Source organism: Megascapheus bottae, chromosome 6, assembly GCF_031878675.1.
Source record: "Megascapheus bottae isolate mThoBot1 chromosome 6, mThoBot2.hap1, whole genome shotgun sequence".
Taxonomy (NCBI): Eukaryota; Metazoa; Chordata; class Mammalia; order Rodentia; family Geomyidae; genus Megascapheus; species Megascapheus bottae.
Window position 1 is genome coordinate 75,088,887 of NC_143514.1, and position 18,063 is coordinate 75,106,949.

The window sequence follows — 18,063 nt, forward strand, 5'->3', positions numbered from 1 at the left end:
AGGCTGAAAATGAAAACCAATCAACTTCTGACCTGGTAGTACACACTTGTAATCCCAGCAGACATCAGAATAGGAAACAAGAGGCCAGCCTGAGCTACATAGCAAAACCCTCTCTGAAAAACCAAGTACCTTACACAGCACAGCCCCCCTTGTGGCTTAGTGTGGTCATGTGACTGAGTTCTGACAGTGAAATGTGGGCAGAGGTGACACACACATCACACATCACATTCTATGCCTGAGATATAAACAAGACCACCTTCACTCTTGTTTCCGGGTGTGCCCACTGGTGCCAATGTCAGGACAGTCTTGGAAGTGACCCACTAAAAAAGGCAGATCTTGGTGTCCAGGGCCCCAAATGGCCACATACTGCTTGTGGCAGAAACCTCCCTGCACTTCTGGAAGTCCTCCAAGCAGTCTCAAATCCCTGGGGAGACAATGGCCTTACATCTGATGAGAACTTGTTCAAATCCCTACGATCAACCTGTTACCCAGTCATCTAAGCTAAGTGGCAAAACAAGAATTCATACCCAGGCAGTCTGGCTCCAGCCTCAACCACCACACTCCCTTCCCAGCTCCATCTGTCAATGCTTAACCTAGCTACAAAACCCACAGCTCAGTTTCATGGTTTTGGGACACTCACTGCTTCTGGTCCAAGCATGAAGCTGGCTACAGGTCACAATGCCTGGGTGTAAGCATTTAAAAGGGGCATGAGACAAATGAGGTAACCACCTCAATTTAAAAGAAACTGATCCAACCAAAGTCTTATGATAAAAACTTTATTGTCTTAAATATCAAATTGTTTTACACACCACTTTTTCTTCAGAAAGTTCCAATTAAAAAAAAAGAAAAAAGAAAGTGTTTTGATTATTTAGGACTGACTTACATTTCAGTATGTGACAAAAAAAAATTTAAACTCAAAGGCATCTAGATTGCTTAGCTGTAGACAGATTCTGTGTTCAGCTGCTAAACCAATGGCACCGTGCAACCAACTCTGGGATTCCTGAGTTTGATTCCCTTAAATTCTCAGCGTTTTCCCAACTCTCAAAATTTCCAAAGGGTTGGGGAATAACTAAGCCACTGGTCAAGTCAATTCTGCCAACAAGCTTAGCTCCTCTCATAAGACGCAGTAGTTTCAAAGCTGAAATGAAAAGCCAGAAAATCCTGCAATGTATCAACTGCAAGGGTAAAGGAAAGAAGAGTGGGTGGCTATTTACTATAAGTTGCTAAGTATGGCTAGAACACCAGTAAACAAATCTTTTCCAAGTGCAAAGACATTAATTAGGTTGATTTGCCACACGATGAGATTTTGAATAAAAATGCATAAATCAGTTGTCACTGCAGGTACAAGCAAATTATGTTGAGTGACTCTGGGCTCCACACTAAAACTACTTCAAAAGCATGACCAGGGGAATGGAGACCGCAATCCATGTGGTCAGATGGCGAGGTCTCGTAAACAGAGATCCGTGGGCCCTAAAGGAAAGCAAAGGAATCTTGCTAAGAATCTGGAAACAAATCCATCTGACTAGGTCTGGCAGTCTATCTTTTATGCCACAGATGCATTTATTGGGGTTGCAGGCAAAAACAAACTTGTAAACAAAAACTTCATCCAAGCATGACCCCTCCCCCAAACTAGCAAACAAGAACCTGTAAAGTGTTCTAATACTGTATTCCATGCCACCGCCTGATCATCTCTAGTTGGTTTAACTCTTTTCAAGGAAGGAACATTTTCTAACTCCTATGCCCTTAAGCTATTTCCTGGGCAGATTTCCTAAGACCAGTACCCTTGATTTAGCAGTCTCTCTTCCACACAATCCAAACCAGCAGGGTACACATGGCAAATCAGTGATAAGAACTTCAGAGGCAGCTTTTTAAACTGCAAACTTCTGAAATCACTAGTGAAGATCTAGAAACTCTACCCTAGTGGTTCAGGATTATAACCTATAGTGGCATGAGTGAGTTAAAGAGTATCTCTGTGATGGAGTATCACGTGAAGGACTCAGGGCCTCAAATTCCATGAATCAATTATGCCTCTTACCACTACCCCTGCTCTAGATTCTCTGTTCTCTGCCATCCTGTCAGTCCAGGCAATCCCATGGGCAGAGGATGAGGGGAAGGCGGTCCCCGAGGAAGGGGAAGCTGGTGCTGGGGCGTAGCTTTCATTTATCTGAACTTCTGTCCATCTCCTTCCTGCCACCAGCATTATAAATTTGATTTCTGAATGCTCTCTCCAAGTTCTTCTCTCAAACGTTTCTTCTAATGTGTTTTATTTTGGTGCAGAGAGTAAACCCTGTGTCCTACTATCACCCTTCAGCCATGCGCCCAGACTGAACTCAGCCTCTTAAAGCCCTTCTCGTCCCCCTTCCCCCCTGCGCAGCATTCAGGAGGCAGACAGGAGGACTTCAAGTTCTAAGTCAGCCTAGGCTACATAGCAAGACCGCGTCTCAATATCGCACCTCTCCTTCCTGCCAAAACAAATAGCCTTCAAATCTTGAAGTTTTTGGAGTAATGTCTGCCTGTGCTACAGTAGTTGAGACTACTTCAAAACAAAACAAAATCAAGCTCACAGGTAAAGTTCTGGTCTGTTCCTGTTGCCCCAGAACCCTAAGTCTGTTGTCACTGGCAGCCTAGACACTCAGTGTTCAATGAGACAATCAAATAGCCCTTGTCCCCAACTACAAGAAAGGCGCCATCAACATCTGGAAACCATTTTTAGTATGCTGGATCCAAAGCCCAAGTAGTAGTCCTTTCTATCTGGGGCCATCTAATGCTTGTTGAGTAATAACACAAGGAGCACCTCCCCAGGCCTCCATCTCCCAGTGGGGCCTTCAACCCCCTCCCCCATACCTCACTTCCATTCCCCACAACTTGATGTGTCTCTGCTAGTCAAATAAATTAAGGCACAAAAGAAAATCAAGTACATAGAAGGTTCCTAGTAGCAGCTACTAGGCTCCAGTACTATGGAAGATTCACTCTCTTGCAGTTCTCAGGGACAGGCTCTGAGCTCACCAAGCTCAGTTCCTGAGCGAAGAGGAACTGGCATTTATTCTTAGGAAAGAATGAAACTGAAATTCCTAACATAGATTAAAGAGGCCACTTTGATCTTCGCAGAAGTGCATACCATTTTCTGGTCAGTCACTGCCTACATAAAGAAATTCATATGACTTTTTATCCGTACTACAGATTGCAAAAATCATTAGTTTCTCTTACCATATATTTACTATTTTGGTGCTCTGGATCAAACCCAAGGGCTGACGTGCTAACATGAACTCACTCTGAGCCTTACTCCCAGCTCCTTAGCTTCTCTAAGGATCTATGAGCAGTGGTAAATTTGAAACATGACAATTAGACCACTTGCTCCCTTTTCCAGGAAACAGGAGAAGCCTCCCCAGACCCCGCTGGCCAGTTGTTTGCAAGGCAGTTTATGGCTTACAGGTGGTATTTTGTGACCATATAGAACAAACCTCTTGCTTTTAAGCCCACATGTAACAGCTTACACACGTAACAGCTTATACAGATGGCAACTGAAGAGTCAACCAAATACATTTAATGGCTTTCACTAGATAGAAAGGTATGGTAAGAATCATCAGGCCAGGTTCACCGCTCAGTGACAATCTCAAATTTCACTCCTGGGTACCTGGTGCTGGAGGGGTGCCTGGGGAGTCACAGGGTTGTGTCTCTTGTTCATGCACAGGAAGGCAAGAAGTTCTGGAGAACATGGCTACAAGGTGGAAGCCAGTATATGCACATACGTATGTGTACACACACACAACACACACACATTTACCATCTCCTCTACTTCCCTTGTTAAGTAACTGATCATGTTATTAGATGAAGCCCAGCCTCTAGCTGGACACTTCTGGCTGGACATCTTGAGGGCTCAACAGATATAACTGGAAATGAATTAACAGAGTCAAAAAGCAAAAATAAACAGCCTAGGGATGGTTGTCTGCACCTCCTCTATAAAGGACACAAGTTAGACATAGTACACATTTTACAGGAAAATCCTCTTTGGTGAATAGACAACCTTGAAGCTAAGCTGTCCTCCCAACTGCCTATGGTTGGCTGTGTCAAGAGCTACCCAGGACAACGCACCAGCCTGGTTATGTACTGCCTGGTTATGAACCAGGCAGGTTCACAATCTGATCTTAGATGATGGAAATATCTTCACTTCTGGACTCACAAAGTGTTAAAACAGGATAAAAGCTGTTTACCTGCCTAACGTAATCTTCCTTAATGAGCTGTGTATTGTAGAACAGCCCAATTTGTCATTCAGAATGTTAACAATCATCAACTACTTTATTTTTATATAAATTAGAAACATTTAAGAAATCAAAAGCAATTATATGTTAAAGTGATCAAAAAGGACAAGATATTTGGCAAGGAAGTATAAGTAAGCTCAAAGTATTCTGAACAAGAACACCTGTGTAACTCTAGGCCTATTCAATTTTCTCCTAAAAAATACATATACATACATGAAAAGCTATTATAATGAGATCTTTTCCAGACTGGTATTATTCTACCTGGAACTGCCCCAAACTTGCACATGGTAAAAAATCTAGTGGTATCTGCTGAGCAGTGGCAGAGTTTGGTCTGCTCACACAGAAAGCCTCTGGGGAAGAACCCTGGGTGAGACCCCCACCCCATCTATCTCACTCGAGTAGTAGAAAGCTTAAAATACACCCCAAATCATCGCCCCTAAAGCAAATACAAATTCCCACTGCACTGCTGCCAGAGATTTCACTTCAATCAAAAGCATCAACTACTCAACTGTAATCAGTTCTAAAAGCTGGCTGACAGAAATTCTAGTTTTCTAGTGCATTTTTTCATCTTTGGTGTAGGACAGACAGTAACACAAAGCTGTCTTAAAATTTTTTCCTAAAGACAGCCTGACCAATCTGTTCTGAGAGCCCGCTGGAAAGCAGTAAACTAGAACTCCCATCAGCTCATTTTGTAATTTGAGGAAAGATCTTGATGAATCTAAGCGACCTGTCATGTTGTCTCAGCATGCACATGTGTGTGCACACGTATATGGCATAAAGAAATTGGGATAGACAAATGTCCCCAAGTAAAGCTTCAAACAACTCCTGAGACACAAGCTTCCATTTAATCATGCTTGACAACTTGGATTTTGACAGGAAGACCCAACTTTTAAAAAAATGAGACTTGAGACAATATCATTTATCACCAAGGTCTGAGATCACTTTTTCAAAGCTTCTATTTCAAATACGGTGCAAATGATAACCTGGAACCAAGAATTACCCTTCTCAAGAAAATCAAGATTCCAGAATCCTGTTAGGTCCCTAAGAGAAGTTTATTTTCCAGGAGAGAATTTCCTAAAACCTATCCAGCAGGATTATTGCACAGTGGGGCCCTCAGGACAATGACTTCCAAGGGCTAATTCTTACATTTAAAAAGGCCACAATACATACCTTTATAATTAATATGCCCCACCCTAACCTGATATGGGAAACACAAATATGCATCTTGCTTAAAAGAAAACTCCTGAGGAAAGAAAGGGATGGAGAATTCTACAAAGGCCACTTGAGTCAGAAAACTACATGACTCTATTCCCACTGCCATGAAGGACTCCTTGCCGAACAGCCTGAGCGTTCCAAGCACCAAGATGAAAAGCGATGGATATCACAGCTCACTATCCCTTCTGTCATAGCTCCAATAAAAATTCTTCAGAAGGAAGAACTTCTTTGGGGGTTGGAAGGATGGTCCTGGGTGGTTTGCTCTTGGGGCCTTGGAGCATGTAAGGCAAGGGACTATGCCACTTGATCCACACACCAAGCCTTTGATGAATTTCTTAGTAAAGGTTGAGTTAAAAAAGGACATGAGCTGTGGGCCATCAACCCATTAGCTGAATTTCCATCTGTCATCAGCCATATTGTACTGAGGTGTTATTGGTGAGAGGCTAGCAAACCCAATCTCTAGCAGATCCCAGTGTTTATCTAGACCATTATTTTTCACCCATTCCTTGACATCATTTACATGCAAATAATGGTTGGGCTTTCCCCCCTTCCCTTTTAAATCTGGGAAGCAACACTTTTCACTGTTAGTTCCTCAACATACCTTACCCAATGCAAGATTTTTTTTTTTTTTACCATCCATCCACACACTAGCTGGTGACTGCCACATAGAAGGCATTTTGAGCCCTCCCACTCACCCTATTAAAATGTCAAACCCTGAGCACACAAAAGAAAAACATAGGACTCTAGGAGTTATTGAATTATCTTCCATTTCCTGTTTTAACTGGTAAATCATAAAACACAGATATTGGGTATTAATTCCAAACATCAAATGGTTGTTTAAGTTTCTAAACTGACAGTTTAACTGAACCAATGAGCTGTACCCTGTCAACAGCACAGATACCCAGCCAGTGTAAAGCAGATCTATTTCTAGCTGCATAGGTTGTGGGAGTTTTCATAATTTCTCATGCTTTCAAAGCATTCACTCTCATTCTAAAATGGTATACTATACACAAAACCATTCATTTTATTCCGAATACATCATCTTAATGAGAATAAAAAGCTTTTGTGTGCACATAACTGCCAATACATTTTAAAAGGCCCAAATCATAACAAGTAGAATAGACAAAAATCATCAGACAAGAGATCATAAATTACTTTGGCCGGGAAAAAAAAAAAATCTTAAAAAAAAAAAAGTCTGGCTCAACATTTTGCTTGCAGGTTTCTATATATACTGTGTATATATGTGTATATAGAGCTTTGTGTGTGTAAGGGAATGAAGTACGGTCTAACCCATTTCCCATAGTTATGTAGGAACTACAATGTTCTTTGCTAGCAAAACAAGAAGTGCAAGGTCTACATTCCCACCAACTCGATGCAAAGCCCCAAGTGCTTCCTGCAAAGTAAAGCCTGCACGGAGAATCCGGTCAATATCAGCAGCAGGAAAGATGAACGGTGTGAGGGTGGAGGGACTTGAGGATGACTGGCTGGCAGGTGGTTCCAATTCAAGAAATGGCCTTGTAGTTTCAGGCCTGGCTGTTGCTGGATTATGTCTACACTGACCCAAGTCTTTAACCAGTATGAAACCGGATGGCAAAGACTTAGTTTGCTCAGAAGTCTGGCTGAATGTACCCCTCTCGCCCCCCTCACCAGGGACAACACCTAAGGTGCGGTGTAACTGGTTAGAGGACTTAGCTGAAGTTACAGTATCAGAACTCCTCTCACTTACTGACCCCCTAGACCTGCAGACCCCTTCTTTGCCAGCTGACTGATCACCACCTGGACCCCCAAAGCAAGTATTTTCTCCATCTTCTAAGCCCAAGTTTCCTGTCTTCACTGATACAGAGCTGGTCTGATGACAGGAAGCTTGAAGACACTGGTCGTGGTGGGCCAGAGGCTCACACTGGGTCCACTTTTCTGATAGGTTCTCAATACTTGCTTGGTGCTCATCTATTGTTTCTGACTGGCTGGTCATTTCCTCAGATGCACTTTCTGAGGCTGGCTTACTACTGATGACCAAAAGTTCATGAAGTTCTTTCAAGGCTGCTGTTACAGATGAACAAGATTCTTCTAACTCTATGGAGGGCTGACAACTTGAAGAGGGGGAGTAACTGCCATGTTCTCTATTTGTTCCAGACATTTCAGTATTACTTCCAATGGGCTGCAAGTCCTGAGTGGAGATGGAATCATTCAAACTTCCCAAGGAGGGGTCTTGTTTTGAGGGTTCCACTTCCATTGAGAGACTATCTGAGGCCAGATCCGCTATGTCAGTGTTTCTGACCCTGATGCTTACATGGCCTGCTGATTCAAGCACAGTAACTAGGGACTGTTCGACCATGTCTACTTCCATGGGAATATCTGCATCAGAGCAGCGAAAGCATCCTGGACCCGGGAGGGCATTCTCCTGATGCCCAGCGCCTTTCACTGCAGCTTGCCTGTCATCATCAAGTTTTGGTTGGTCGTGATGACTTTCCTCACGAAGCTCGAGATCCCCCATGTTACAGAGATGTCCTCCATCCCATGGAGTTCTCTGCTGTGCCACCTCTCGCTGTTTGCTCCCTGGCTCAGGGTACTGCTGAAGGCAATTCACTTGATTCTGGTTCTGATTTTCTGGGGGCCAATTCTTTTCATCTACAAATGTCAGTGGTTCATGCACGGTAGTAGCTGTGACAGACACACTAGCTTCCTGTCTTGTGTGGAGATAAAACTCGCGGCCCTGGGTGTTTTTTTCAGATTTCTGCAGAGTATCTGTAATGACTGCTCCTTCAGATGAATTATGCAAAGGCATAACTGGAGTCTGGTCTGCTGAGGAAGCGAGTTCAGGAAGATCCTGTGGAGAAAGAGGGTCTTTCTCTTTAGAGTTCACTTGGTACTCAGCTGAAGCCTTCACGGTCTTCACAGCTGTAGGTTCAATGCTATCTGGGTCACTGGGCTTGATAGGGCAGACTGAAGCAGAGACAGAGTGAGCAAGACTTGGAGGACTATCAGTCTCAGGACTCCGTCCCAAAGAAGGGGCTGGATGGTTAAAACCATCTGAAGTTGGTAACGATGACATTCCCAGTGAGGTAGATTCTTTACCACTTTTCTCTGTTAACAAAATGGGAAGAAGAGATTAATAAGCAGATAGTAAAGGCTACTACATTACTAGAGGATAAAAATCTTAAACAGGAGAGTCCAACTCTGGTTCGTAAATCTTGGGTTTCTCTTACTGATGTCGAGTTTGAAATATATACAAATATTTCTTTGTGCTGGACTGAATTTAGGACCTCATACTTGTTAGACAAGAGCTACTATAAAGAATATAACATCATAGAAGCAGAGTAAGTAGACATGTTCTTAGCAAACTTGTTTATTACAGTGAATTTAAGCATCCATGGAATGGCTATGTTGGTGTTCTTTTGTTGTGAATTCTAGGCTAGCCTGGAAATGCCGGATCCTCCTGCCTCAGCAAGCATCTGAGCTCTGAGGTGCTCCTTAAAGCCAACCCAGTGCTTCACATTTCCTGTAAGCTCCTTGGGTGATACTTTTTTCCCCCCCTTTTCTTTTCTTTTTTGCCAGTCCTGGGGCTTTAACTCAGGGACTAGGCACTGTCCCTGAGTTTCTTTTGCTCAAGATTAACACTCTACCACTTGAGCCACAGTGCCACTTTTATTTTCTCTATGCTTCAGGCATATCAGGCAAGCACTAAGCCACATTCCCAGCTTCCTTGGGTGATTCTTGAATATATTATAAGGCCTGAGAATGTCTGCAGCAGAGTACGTTTCTTAAAATGTGGATTTCAGATGTGATTACTGCCTATGGATGAGAAGTTTCATGTCAGGTATTTTCAGGAGAGTGGCTATTATAAATAAAGAATTTTTAGAGACTTCCAGATGACAGAGAAATAAACACTAAATAGTATTATTGCTACTCACACTTCCCAGAAAGTGTGGTCAAACCATACGATCACCTTGAGTCAGACAACAAAAGTAAAGCTGAACATCAAACGGATTTAGTGACAGTCACCTTCCCACCACATACTACTGCATCGTGCTTTAAACACAAATCAAAGGGCTGCTAACGAGGCCCATCCCATTACACTACTGGGCTCAAAGGCAACTCAAATGTTATGACACGCAAAGGAAGAGTTTGGCTTTCACTTAAATGAAAGGGAAGGGGCGGGGGAGAGGCAATCCTGGGGCTTAATGAACTCAAGACTTGGGCCCTGTCCCTGAGTTTCTTTCTGCTCAAGGCTACCACTTGAGTCATTTCTGGCCTTTCTGTTTATTCGGTACTAAGGAATCCAACTCTGGATTTCATGCATGCTAGGCAAGCACTCTACCACTGAGCCACATTCCCAGCCCATCAAAATTTTAAATATTCCAGACAGACAATGGTTAGAAGCTTCAGATCAAGCACTGTGAGAAAGTCTTCAACTCCACTGAAAACCCTCTTATCTTACAAATTAGAGGTAAATAAGGAAATAGCGCTTATCTCAGTTTAAACAATATTCAGACCTAGTATTAGTTTATCAATCTAATTGACAGAATGTCTCTGTAACTGTGAACTGATGTTAACAAAAAACAAAAGGTACCAACACATTCACATTAGCAGTGTGGGTCTGGCATGCCAGTCACAGACAAGCAGGGGTGTGTGTGTGTGTGTGTGTGTGTAGGGGGAGAAGGGCAGCCCACACACAGTCCGTGCCAGTCCTGGGACCTGAACTCAGGGCCTGGACATTCTCCTTGGACAGTTTTTGCTCAATGTTAGTGTTCTGCCACTTGAGTCACAGTGCCACTTTTGGCTTTTTCTGAGTATGTGGTTCCGAGGAATCGAGCACTCTATTACTAGGTTACACACCTAACCCACCTGGTAGACTTTGTACTCACAACGAGAGCACCATGCAGTCCTCATGAGGCTGAGACAGCCAGTCCACAGGCCTTACTCTAACTCTATGTAGGAGAGGACTGAGTACTACAGGATAAGGAAAAAAGGAGGAAATGGGCATTAAGATCAAACTGTGCCTAACGTTTTGTGGGGTTTCTGTTGGTCTTGAACTCTGGGCCTAGGTGATGTCCCTGAACAGTTCAGCTCAACACTAGTGCTCTATTACTTTGAGCCACAGCCTCACTTTCAGTTTTCTGGTGGTTAACTAGAGATGAGTCTAATGGACTTTTGTGCCCAGACTGGCTTTGAACTGTGATTCTCATATCTCAGCCTCCTGCATAGCTAGAATTACAGGCATGAGCCACCAGTGCCCAGCTTGAGCCTTTTTTTTTTTTTTTGGTGCCAGTTCTGAGCCTTGAGTTCAGGGCTTGAGCATCATCCTTGGACTTTTTCAAAGATAGAGTTCTACCGCTTGAGCCACAGCACCATTTCAGGCTTTTTCTATGTATGTGGTATGGAGGAATAGAACCTAGTGGGTCTACCACTAGGCCAAACTTCCGGCCCCTTGTATCTACTTTTCACCTGTTACAAGCAGTGGAGATGGGGAGAAAAGGGAAAAGCAGAAGTAAAAGGTGGGGGGAGGAAAGGAAAGTGAGAGATGAAGGGAGAGGGAAAGGAACAGAGAGGCGATGCAATGAATTATAACCAGTCTCCAAACCCCTATCAAGTTCTCAGATAACAAAGAATTTCTTCCTGTATGTCAGCCAATTTACTCATGTTGACAATGACCTTATTTATTGATATCAAAGATAAATGAGAAAAGTTCCATCTACTTTGTATCCTGAATTATTTTAGAGGCATGTTCTTGCTAAGTAATCTAGGCCTACCTTTAACTTTCATACAAAGCTAGAGATTGAACTCTAGCACTGGGCTACATCTCAGTACTGGTCTTGAACTCTTGATTCTTCTGCCTGAGCATCTAGCATGTGGGATAGTAGTAGTCTATTACCATACTAGGCCTGACTTTGTAAAGCCCTGGGTTCAACTGCCTGGTATCACATAAGCAGAAAAAGTAGGAAGTGGTGCTATGGCTCAAGTGGAAGAGCACTAGCCTTGAGAAAGCCCAAGGACAATGGCCAGGCCCTGAGTTCAAGCCCCAAGACTAGCAAAGAAAGAAAAAAAAAAAAAAGAGAAGAAAGAAAAAAGAATAAGAAGAAAGAACTTTCCACTTTTTGGAGGCAAGAGACTCACGGAATCCACAAACCCACAGTCATCAATGAGCAGGCGCATGACAGCGACACTCCTGTTATGCTAGTCATGACAGTGAGATCCGGAGGTACAAAAGATACCCCCTTTCCACTGTTCTAGTAACAAAAAACTTTGAACAGCAATTTATGCTGATGTATGCATACATACCAACATACATTCAAACATATACACAAGGCTAGTTGTAACCAGATTGAACAGGATGAAGGGTGAACAGTAGAGGCTGACTTCCAAAATGCTCCAGATGGACTCTGAAATCACAGGTGACAAATGGGACGGTGTCTGTAAATACCTGGTCTGGGGCCCACTCCAGCTGCAGCACACACACACTACATGCATCATGGCTTCGGACGCTCTGTTTGGGTTAGGAAACAGACAAGCAAACTGGTGTTAACAATGCAAACCACACAGCATGCAGGGTTATAGTCTTCACTGCCTTGGTATTTTAAAATCAGGAACCAGCAGAGTCAAAGCTGGGAAGCATTTAACCTTTGGAAACACAAAGATTTGCTGTTGTTTCAGTTCTCTCACCATATATAAAACAATATGTCAGCTCCAATAGCCTCCCCACACCCCCTTAAACAAGACTTCACAAATCAGGACTGGTCTTGAACTCCACATCTTACTGCCTCAGCCCACAAAGGTGTGCACACCCACACCCAATTCTACTTTGATACTGAACTTGTAACTTCAACACACTACACACAGAATTTATGAGCAAAAACAGGAGACAAAAGAAAAGTCAATCTGTAAAATAAAAAAAATCTTATAAAGGTTAATGGACATGTGTAACAACCACTTCCTAAATTATTCAGCTGACATTCATTTTTGTTTTACTATCAAGCCCAAGGTGGCCTTTAACTCTTGATCCTTTTCTTTCTGACTCTCAGTGCTGAGACTACCAACATCACACTTGACCCAATATTTTTTTCTTCTTTTTGGTCAGTTGTGGGGCTTAAACTTTGGGCATGGGCACTGCCACTAAACTCTTCATTAGGAGTTTCATGGACGTTCTTGTCTGGGCTGGCTTTGAACTGTGATCTTCAGATCTCAGCCTCCTAAGTAGTTAGGATTACAGGCATGAGCCACAGGCACCTGGCTCCAGAGGCTTTTTGCTGGTCCTGGGGCCTGTACTTAGGACCTGGACTCTGTCCCTAAGCCTCTCTGTGCTCAAGGTTAGCCCTCCACCACTTGAACCACAGCACCACTTTAGGCCTTTTCTGTTTATTTGATGCTGAGGAGTTGAACCCAGGGCTCCATGCATGCTAGGCTAGCCATCTACCACTAAGCCACATTTCTAGCCTCTCAAGATTCATCTATTTATTTGTTTGCTGGTTGGTCATGGCCCTTGAATCAGGCCTGGGTGCTGCCCCTGAGCTGAGTCTTCAGCTCAAGGCTACTGTCCTACCTTTGAGTCAAGCCCCACTTCCCATTTTCTAGAGATTAATTGGAGATAAGAGTCTCGGGTCCTTTTATGCCTGGGCTGGCTTTGAACCTTGATCCTCAGATCTCAGCCTCCAGAGTAGCTGGGATTTCAGGCATGAGCCACCTGCTGCCTAAGAAGACTCATTTTTATTACAAAAAAAAAAAAAAATCCCAATCTGATTAACTTCTATCCTGACTTACCTTCTTCTTCTTCTTCTTTTTTTTTTTTGCCAGTCCTGGGCATGAGCTCAGAGCCTGAGCACTGTCCCTGGATTTTCTTAAGGATAGGGCTCTACCACTTGAGCCACAGCACCACTTCTGGCTTTTTGCTATATATGTGGTACCGAGGAATTGAACCCGGATCTTCGTGCATGCTAGGAAAGCACTCTACCACTAGGCCAAACAACCAGCCCTGTGACTTACCTTCTTGATCAACTTTTAGAAATTATACCAGATATAGCAATGAATTGAAGATAAAAATACTTGAATGTAACACAGCTATCAAAGAAAAAGCTCTCCAAAAATGCTTTCATCTACTCCTTGCAGTTTTATTTTTTATTTTATTTTTTGCCACCCTTAGGGCTTAAACTCAGGGCCTGGGCACTGTCCTTGAGCTTTCTCAAAGCTAGTGCTCTACCACTTGAGCCATAGCACCACTTCTACCCTTTTCTCTATATGTGGTATGAAGGAACTGAACCAGGGCTTCATGCATGCTAGGCAAGCATTCTACCACTATGATTGGAGATAAGAGTCTCTTAGGGGACGACTTTTCTGCCTGGGTAAGCTTCAAATTGCTGGCTGTGAGCCATGATCTTCACATCCCAGCCTCCTAAATAGCTAGAACTACAGGTATAAGCCACAAGTGCCTAGCTCAGTTTTGATTTTGATAACTGGAAAATTGATTTTCTGAACAAATAGGTTCTACTGCTCCAGAATTATTTCATTAAACTTAAGACATACACACCAGCCACAAAAGGGGTTACATGAGTAAAGTCATTTCTATTTTTTTTTTTTTTTTGTGCCAGTCCTGGGCTTGAGCTCAGGGTCTGAGCACTGTCCTTGGACTTTCTCAAAGCTAGAGCTCTACCACTTGAGCCTCAGCACCACTTCCGGCCCTTTTCTATGTACGTGGCACCGAGGAATCGAACCTGGGTCTTCATGCATGCTAGGCAAGCACTTTAACCACTAGGCCAAACTCCCGGCCCAGTCATTTCTATTTTTTAGGTTTTTTTTTGTGTGTGTGTGTGACTATATGGAGGCTTGAACTGAGGGTTCTATCACTTGAGCCACAGATCAACTCCTAACACATACATACATACATACATTTATTTATTTATTTATTTATTTATTTACTTACTTACTTACTTACTTATAGGGTTAATTAAAGATAGGAGTTTCATGAATTTTCCTGCCTGGGCTGGCTTGAACCACGTCACATCTCAGCTTCTGGAGTAGCACTAAAGTACCTGAGACTCTTATCTCCAATTAACCCCTTAACTGTGGCACCAGGATAAGGCAGTAGCCTTGAGCTGAAGAGCTCAGGGACAGCACCCAGGCCCAGAGCCCAAGCACCATAACTGACAAAAACAAAAACAAAAACAAAAAGCTGGAAATGGTGCTGTGGCTCAAGTGGTAGGTCTCTAGCCTTGAGATTAAGTCCAAAGACAGCACTCAACCCGAGTTCAAGCCCTAGGATGGGGAAAGAAAGAAAGAAAAAGGAAGAGAGAAAAAAAAATGCTTTTCAGTCATTCTTCTATAATAGATGGAGGATTCTAACGTAAGTGTGCTGGGCTTTTTTTCCCCAGAAACGTTGGCTCTGTCTTTAGATTTGGGACTTGACACAGTGTTCTATTGCCCAAAGACAGCTAAGTATTCTGAATGTACATCTGACCAAATTCACTACATCTTTTCATTGTTTATACGCATGCATGCATGTATGTATGTATGTATGTACGTATGTCCGTACGACAGACAGATGGATAGATGGATAGATGTGGACAGACCTGGGGTTTGAGCTCAGGGCCAGGGCACTGTACCCAAGTTTTTTTGCTCAAGGTTGTATTTGAGCCACAGCTACATTTGCAGCTTTTGGAGGAGTCTCATGGACTGCCAGGCAGGGTAGCTCACAACTGTAACCCTAGCTATTCAGAAGTCTGAGATCTGAGGATTGTGGTTCAAAGACAGCCCTGACACTAAAAAGTTTAATCACCAGTAAACCAGAAGTGGTACTGTGGCTCAAGGGGTAGGGTGGCTGCCTTGAGCTGAAGATCTCAGGGACAATGCTCAGGCTCAGAGTTCAAGTCCCACTACCAACCCAAAACAAAATATAACTAAATAAATAAATACATAAAGAGGCTCATACTTTCCTGCCCAGGCCAGCTTTGAATCTCTATTCTCAGATTTCTGCCTCTTGAGTAGCTAGTAGCCACCAACTCCTCCCTGCCCACCCCACCTCTTTAAGCATGCCTCTTTTTGCTGGCTCCTCCCTCTGGGGCAGCAGCACTTTTAGCAAATTTATTAACAGCTGGCACTGCTTAGCCAGTAACAAGGTACCCGTTAGCACGAATGGGCTCACAAAAATGAAAAGCAATTTCAGGGAATATACTGTTGAACTCAGAATGTCTGCTTACTGCTGCTGTTTCCTGCAGGGAAAAACAAGTTTGAGAGAGCCCAAAAATGGATGTCATGCATCTTGGTCACGGCAATGGACTGCTGCTTTTTAATTAGTTGACACCGAGTATTAACGAGATGAGAGAACGAAGGAAAAAGACAAAAGCCATATCTACTAGACTAGAAAGTTCCTCACTGGTAACACAAACCTTATTCAAGGGTTGGCCATTCCACATACCTGCTTCCTCGGCTGACTTCTGAATGGCTTCTGCTAACTCTCTGTCTGCAATCTCCTCTGGCCGCAGGTCCTCTCGCCCGGCTCCATATGCCAAGCGCGCACATTCCGGCAGCTCTCCCTCAGGAAGGAATGTGGTCTGTGAGCCTGTGGTGCCGATCACCAGGACATTTTTCTTGAGGTCAATAGAACACTTAGAAAGAAGAACACAGAAAAAAATCATGATCTGAGATTTAAAAGTCCAATTCCAGAGAATCTTAAATTAGTAGGCTTCAGGATAGAACTATCAATACAAATTATCCTTTTCTTTTGTTGGTCATGGGGCTTTAACTCTAGGCCTGGGTGTTGTCCCTGAGCTTTTCAGCTCAAAGTTAACATTCTGGCCCAGGAGTTTGGCCTAGTGGTAGACTGCTTGCTTAGTATGCACGAAGACCCAGGTTCCATTCCTCAGTACCACATACACAGAAAAGTCAAAAGTGGTGCTGGAGCTCAAGTGGTAGAGTGCTGGCCTTGAGCAGAAAGAAAGTCAGGGACAGTACTCAAGTCCTGAGTTCAAGCCCCAGGACTAGCAAAAAAAAAAAAAAAAAAAAAAAAAAAAGCTAGTTTTCTACCACGTTGAACCATAACACCACTTGTAGTTTTCTGGTTATTTGGAGATAAGAATCTCACAGATGGGCTGAGAGTTTGGCCTGGTGGTAAGAGTGCTTGCTTATTAGCACGCACCAAGACCTGGGTTTGATTCCTCGGTACCACATACATAGAAAAAGCCAGAAATGGGGCTGTGGCTCAAATGGTAGAGCACTAACATTGAGAAAGCCCAAGGACAGTGCTCAAGCCCTGAGTTCCAGCCCGAGGACTGGCAAACAACAACAAAAAAAACTCAAGACCCTTTACTGGGCATGGTGGCTCATGAATGTAATCCTAGTTACTCAGGAGGCTGAGATTTGAGGATCAAGGCTCAAAGCCAGCCTGGGCACAAAAGGACCTGAGACTCTTATCTCTGATTAACCTTTAGAAAACAGCAAGTGGGGTTTGGCTCAAGGGTAGGATGGTAGCCTTGAGCTGAAGAGGTCAAGGACAGTGCCCAGGCCAAGTTCAAGCCCATGACCCACAAAAATAAATAAATAAATAAAGCTCTTAATCACCTGATGTCGTTTAAGCATGTCCAGTCCCAGAAGCATGTCCATGGGCTGTTCTTCCAGTATAGAGAAAGAGCATGCCAGAAAATCCCCTTCAATCTGAACCTGAGCTAAATAAAACACAGGAAGAGAACAGATTATTCACATTGGCTCTGGAAGTGAACCCATCATTCTGAGCCCTAGCTTCCTTCACACTCAATCACAACCAAGGCTCAATACAGTAACAAGTGGGTTAATATAAAAGCAGGGGTCAGGAGCATAGCCTAGTGATAGAATGCCTGCCTAGTATGCATAAAGCCCTGGGTTTGATTTCTTCGTACCATATACACAGAAAAAATTGGAAATGGTGTTGTGACTCAAGTGGTAGAGTGCTAGCCTTAAGGAAGAAAGTTTAGGAAAAGCACCACAACTAACAAAAACTATTTTCACCAGTCAAAGACCAGTTTGAAAGCCAGTGAAGACCTGAACTCACAGCCCATCAGGGAGATGTACTTTAGTGGTACAGCACTTATCTGGCACTCTCAAGTCCTGGAATCCAACCTCAAAACTGGAATCCAACCTCAATACAGTTAAAAACTATTGTGTGCCAGTGGCTTATATCTATAATCCTATCTATGGAAGAGGCTGAGATCTGAAGATTGTGGTTTCAAAGCCAGCCCAGGCAAAATTAACCAGAAGATTTTTTTTTTTGGCCAGTCCTGCGGCTTGAACTCAGGTCCTGGGCCCTGTCCCTGAGCTATTTTCTAGAGGTTAATTGGAAATAAGAGTCTCAGGTCTGCTGAGCATGGTGGCTCACACCTGTAATCCTAACTACTCAGGAAGCTGAGATCTGAGGATCAAGGTTCAAAGCCAGCCCAGGCGCAAAAAGACCTGAGACTCTTATATCTAATTAACCACTAGAAAATGGAAAGTGGGGCTTGGCTCAAGGGTAAGACAGTAACCTTGAGTTTGTGAGCTTAGGGACAGTGCCCAGGTGGAGTTTGTTTAAGTTCAAGCCCCATGACCCACCAAAAAAAAGTCTCAAGCATCTCAGCCATGGCAGCTGAGCACC

The 18,063-nt window shown here is 43.4% G+C and overlaps 1 protein-coding gene across 2 annotated transcripts in view; it reads right to left on the reverse strand.

Moving 5' to 3' along the window:
- Positions 1–759: 759 nt before the first annotated feature.
- LOC150062447 (regulatory solute carrier protein family 1 member 1-like) overlaps positions 760–18,063 on the reverse strand; it is a 37,404-nt gene continuing 20,100 nt past the window's right edge. Inside the window, exons 7-9 of one of the 2 annotated variants that reach the window (XM_090335759.1) lie at positions 17,019–17,122; positions 15,877–16,066; positions 760–8,558 (exon numbers count right to left, since the gene is read on the reverse strand). In XM_090335759.1, the coding sequence (XP_090191885.1) occupies positions 6,778–8,558; positions 15,877–16,066; positions 17,019–17,122 (2,075 nt within the window). In that variant the 3' untranslated portion in view covers positions 760–6,777. Of the gene's footprint in view, positions 8,559–11,895; positions 11,959–15,876; positions 16,067–17,018; positions 17,123–18,063 lie in introns of those variants that run through there. The other variant, XM_090335760.1, reaches the window with a different exon arrangement.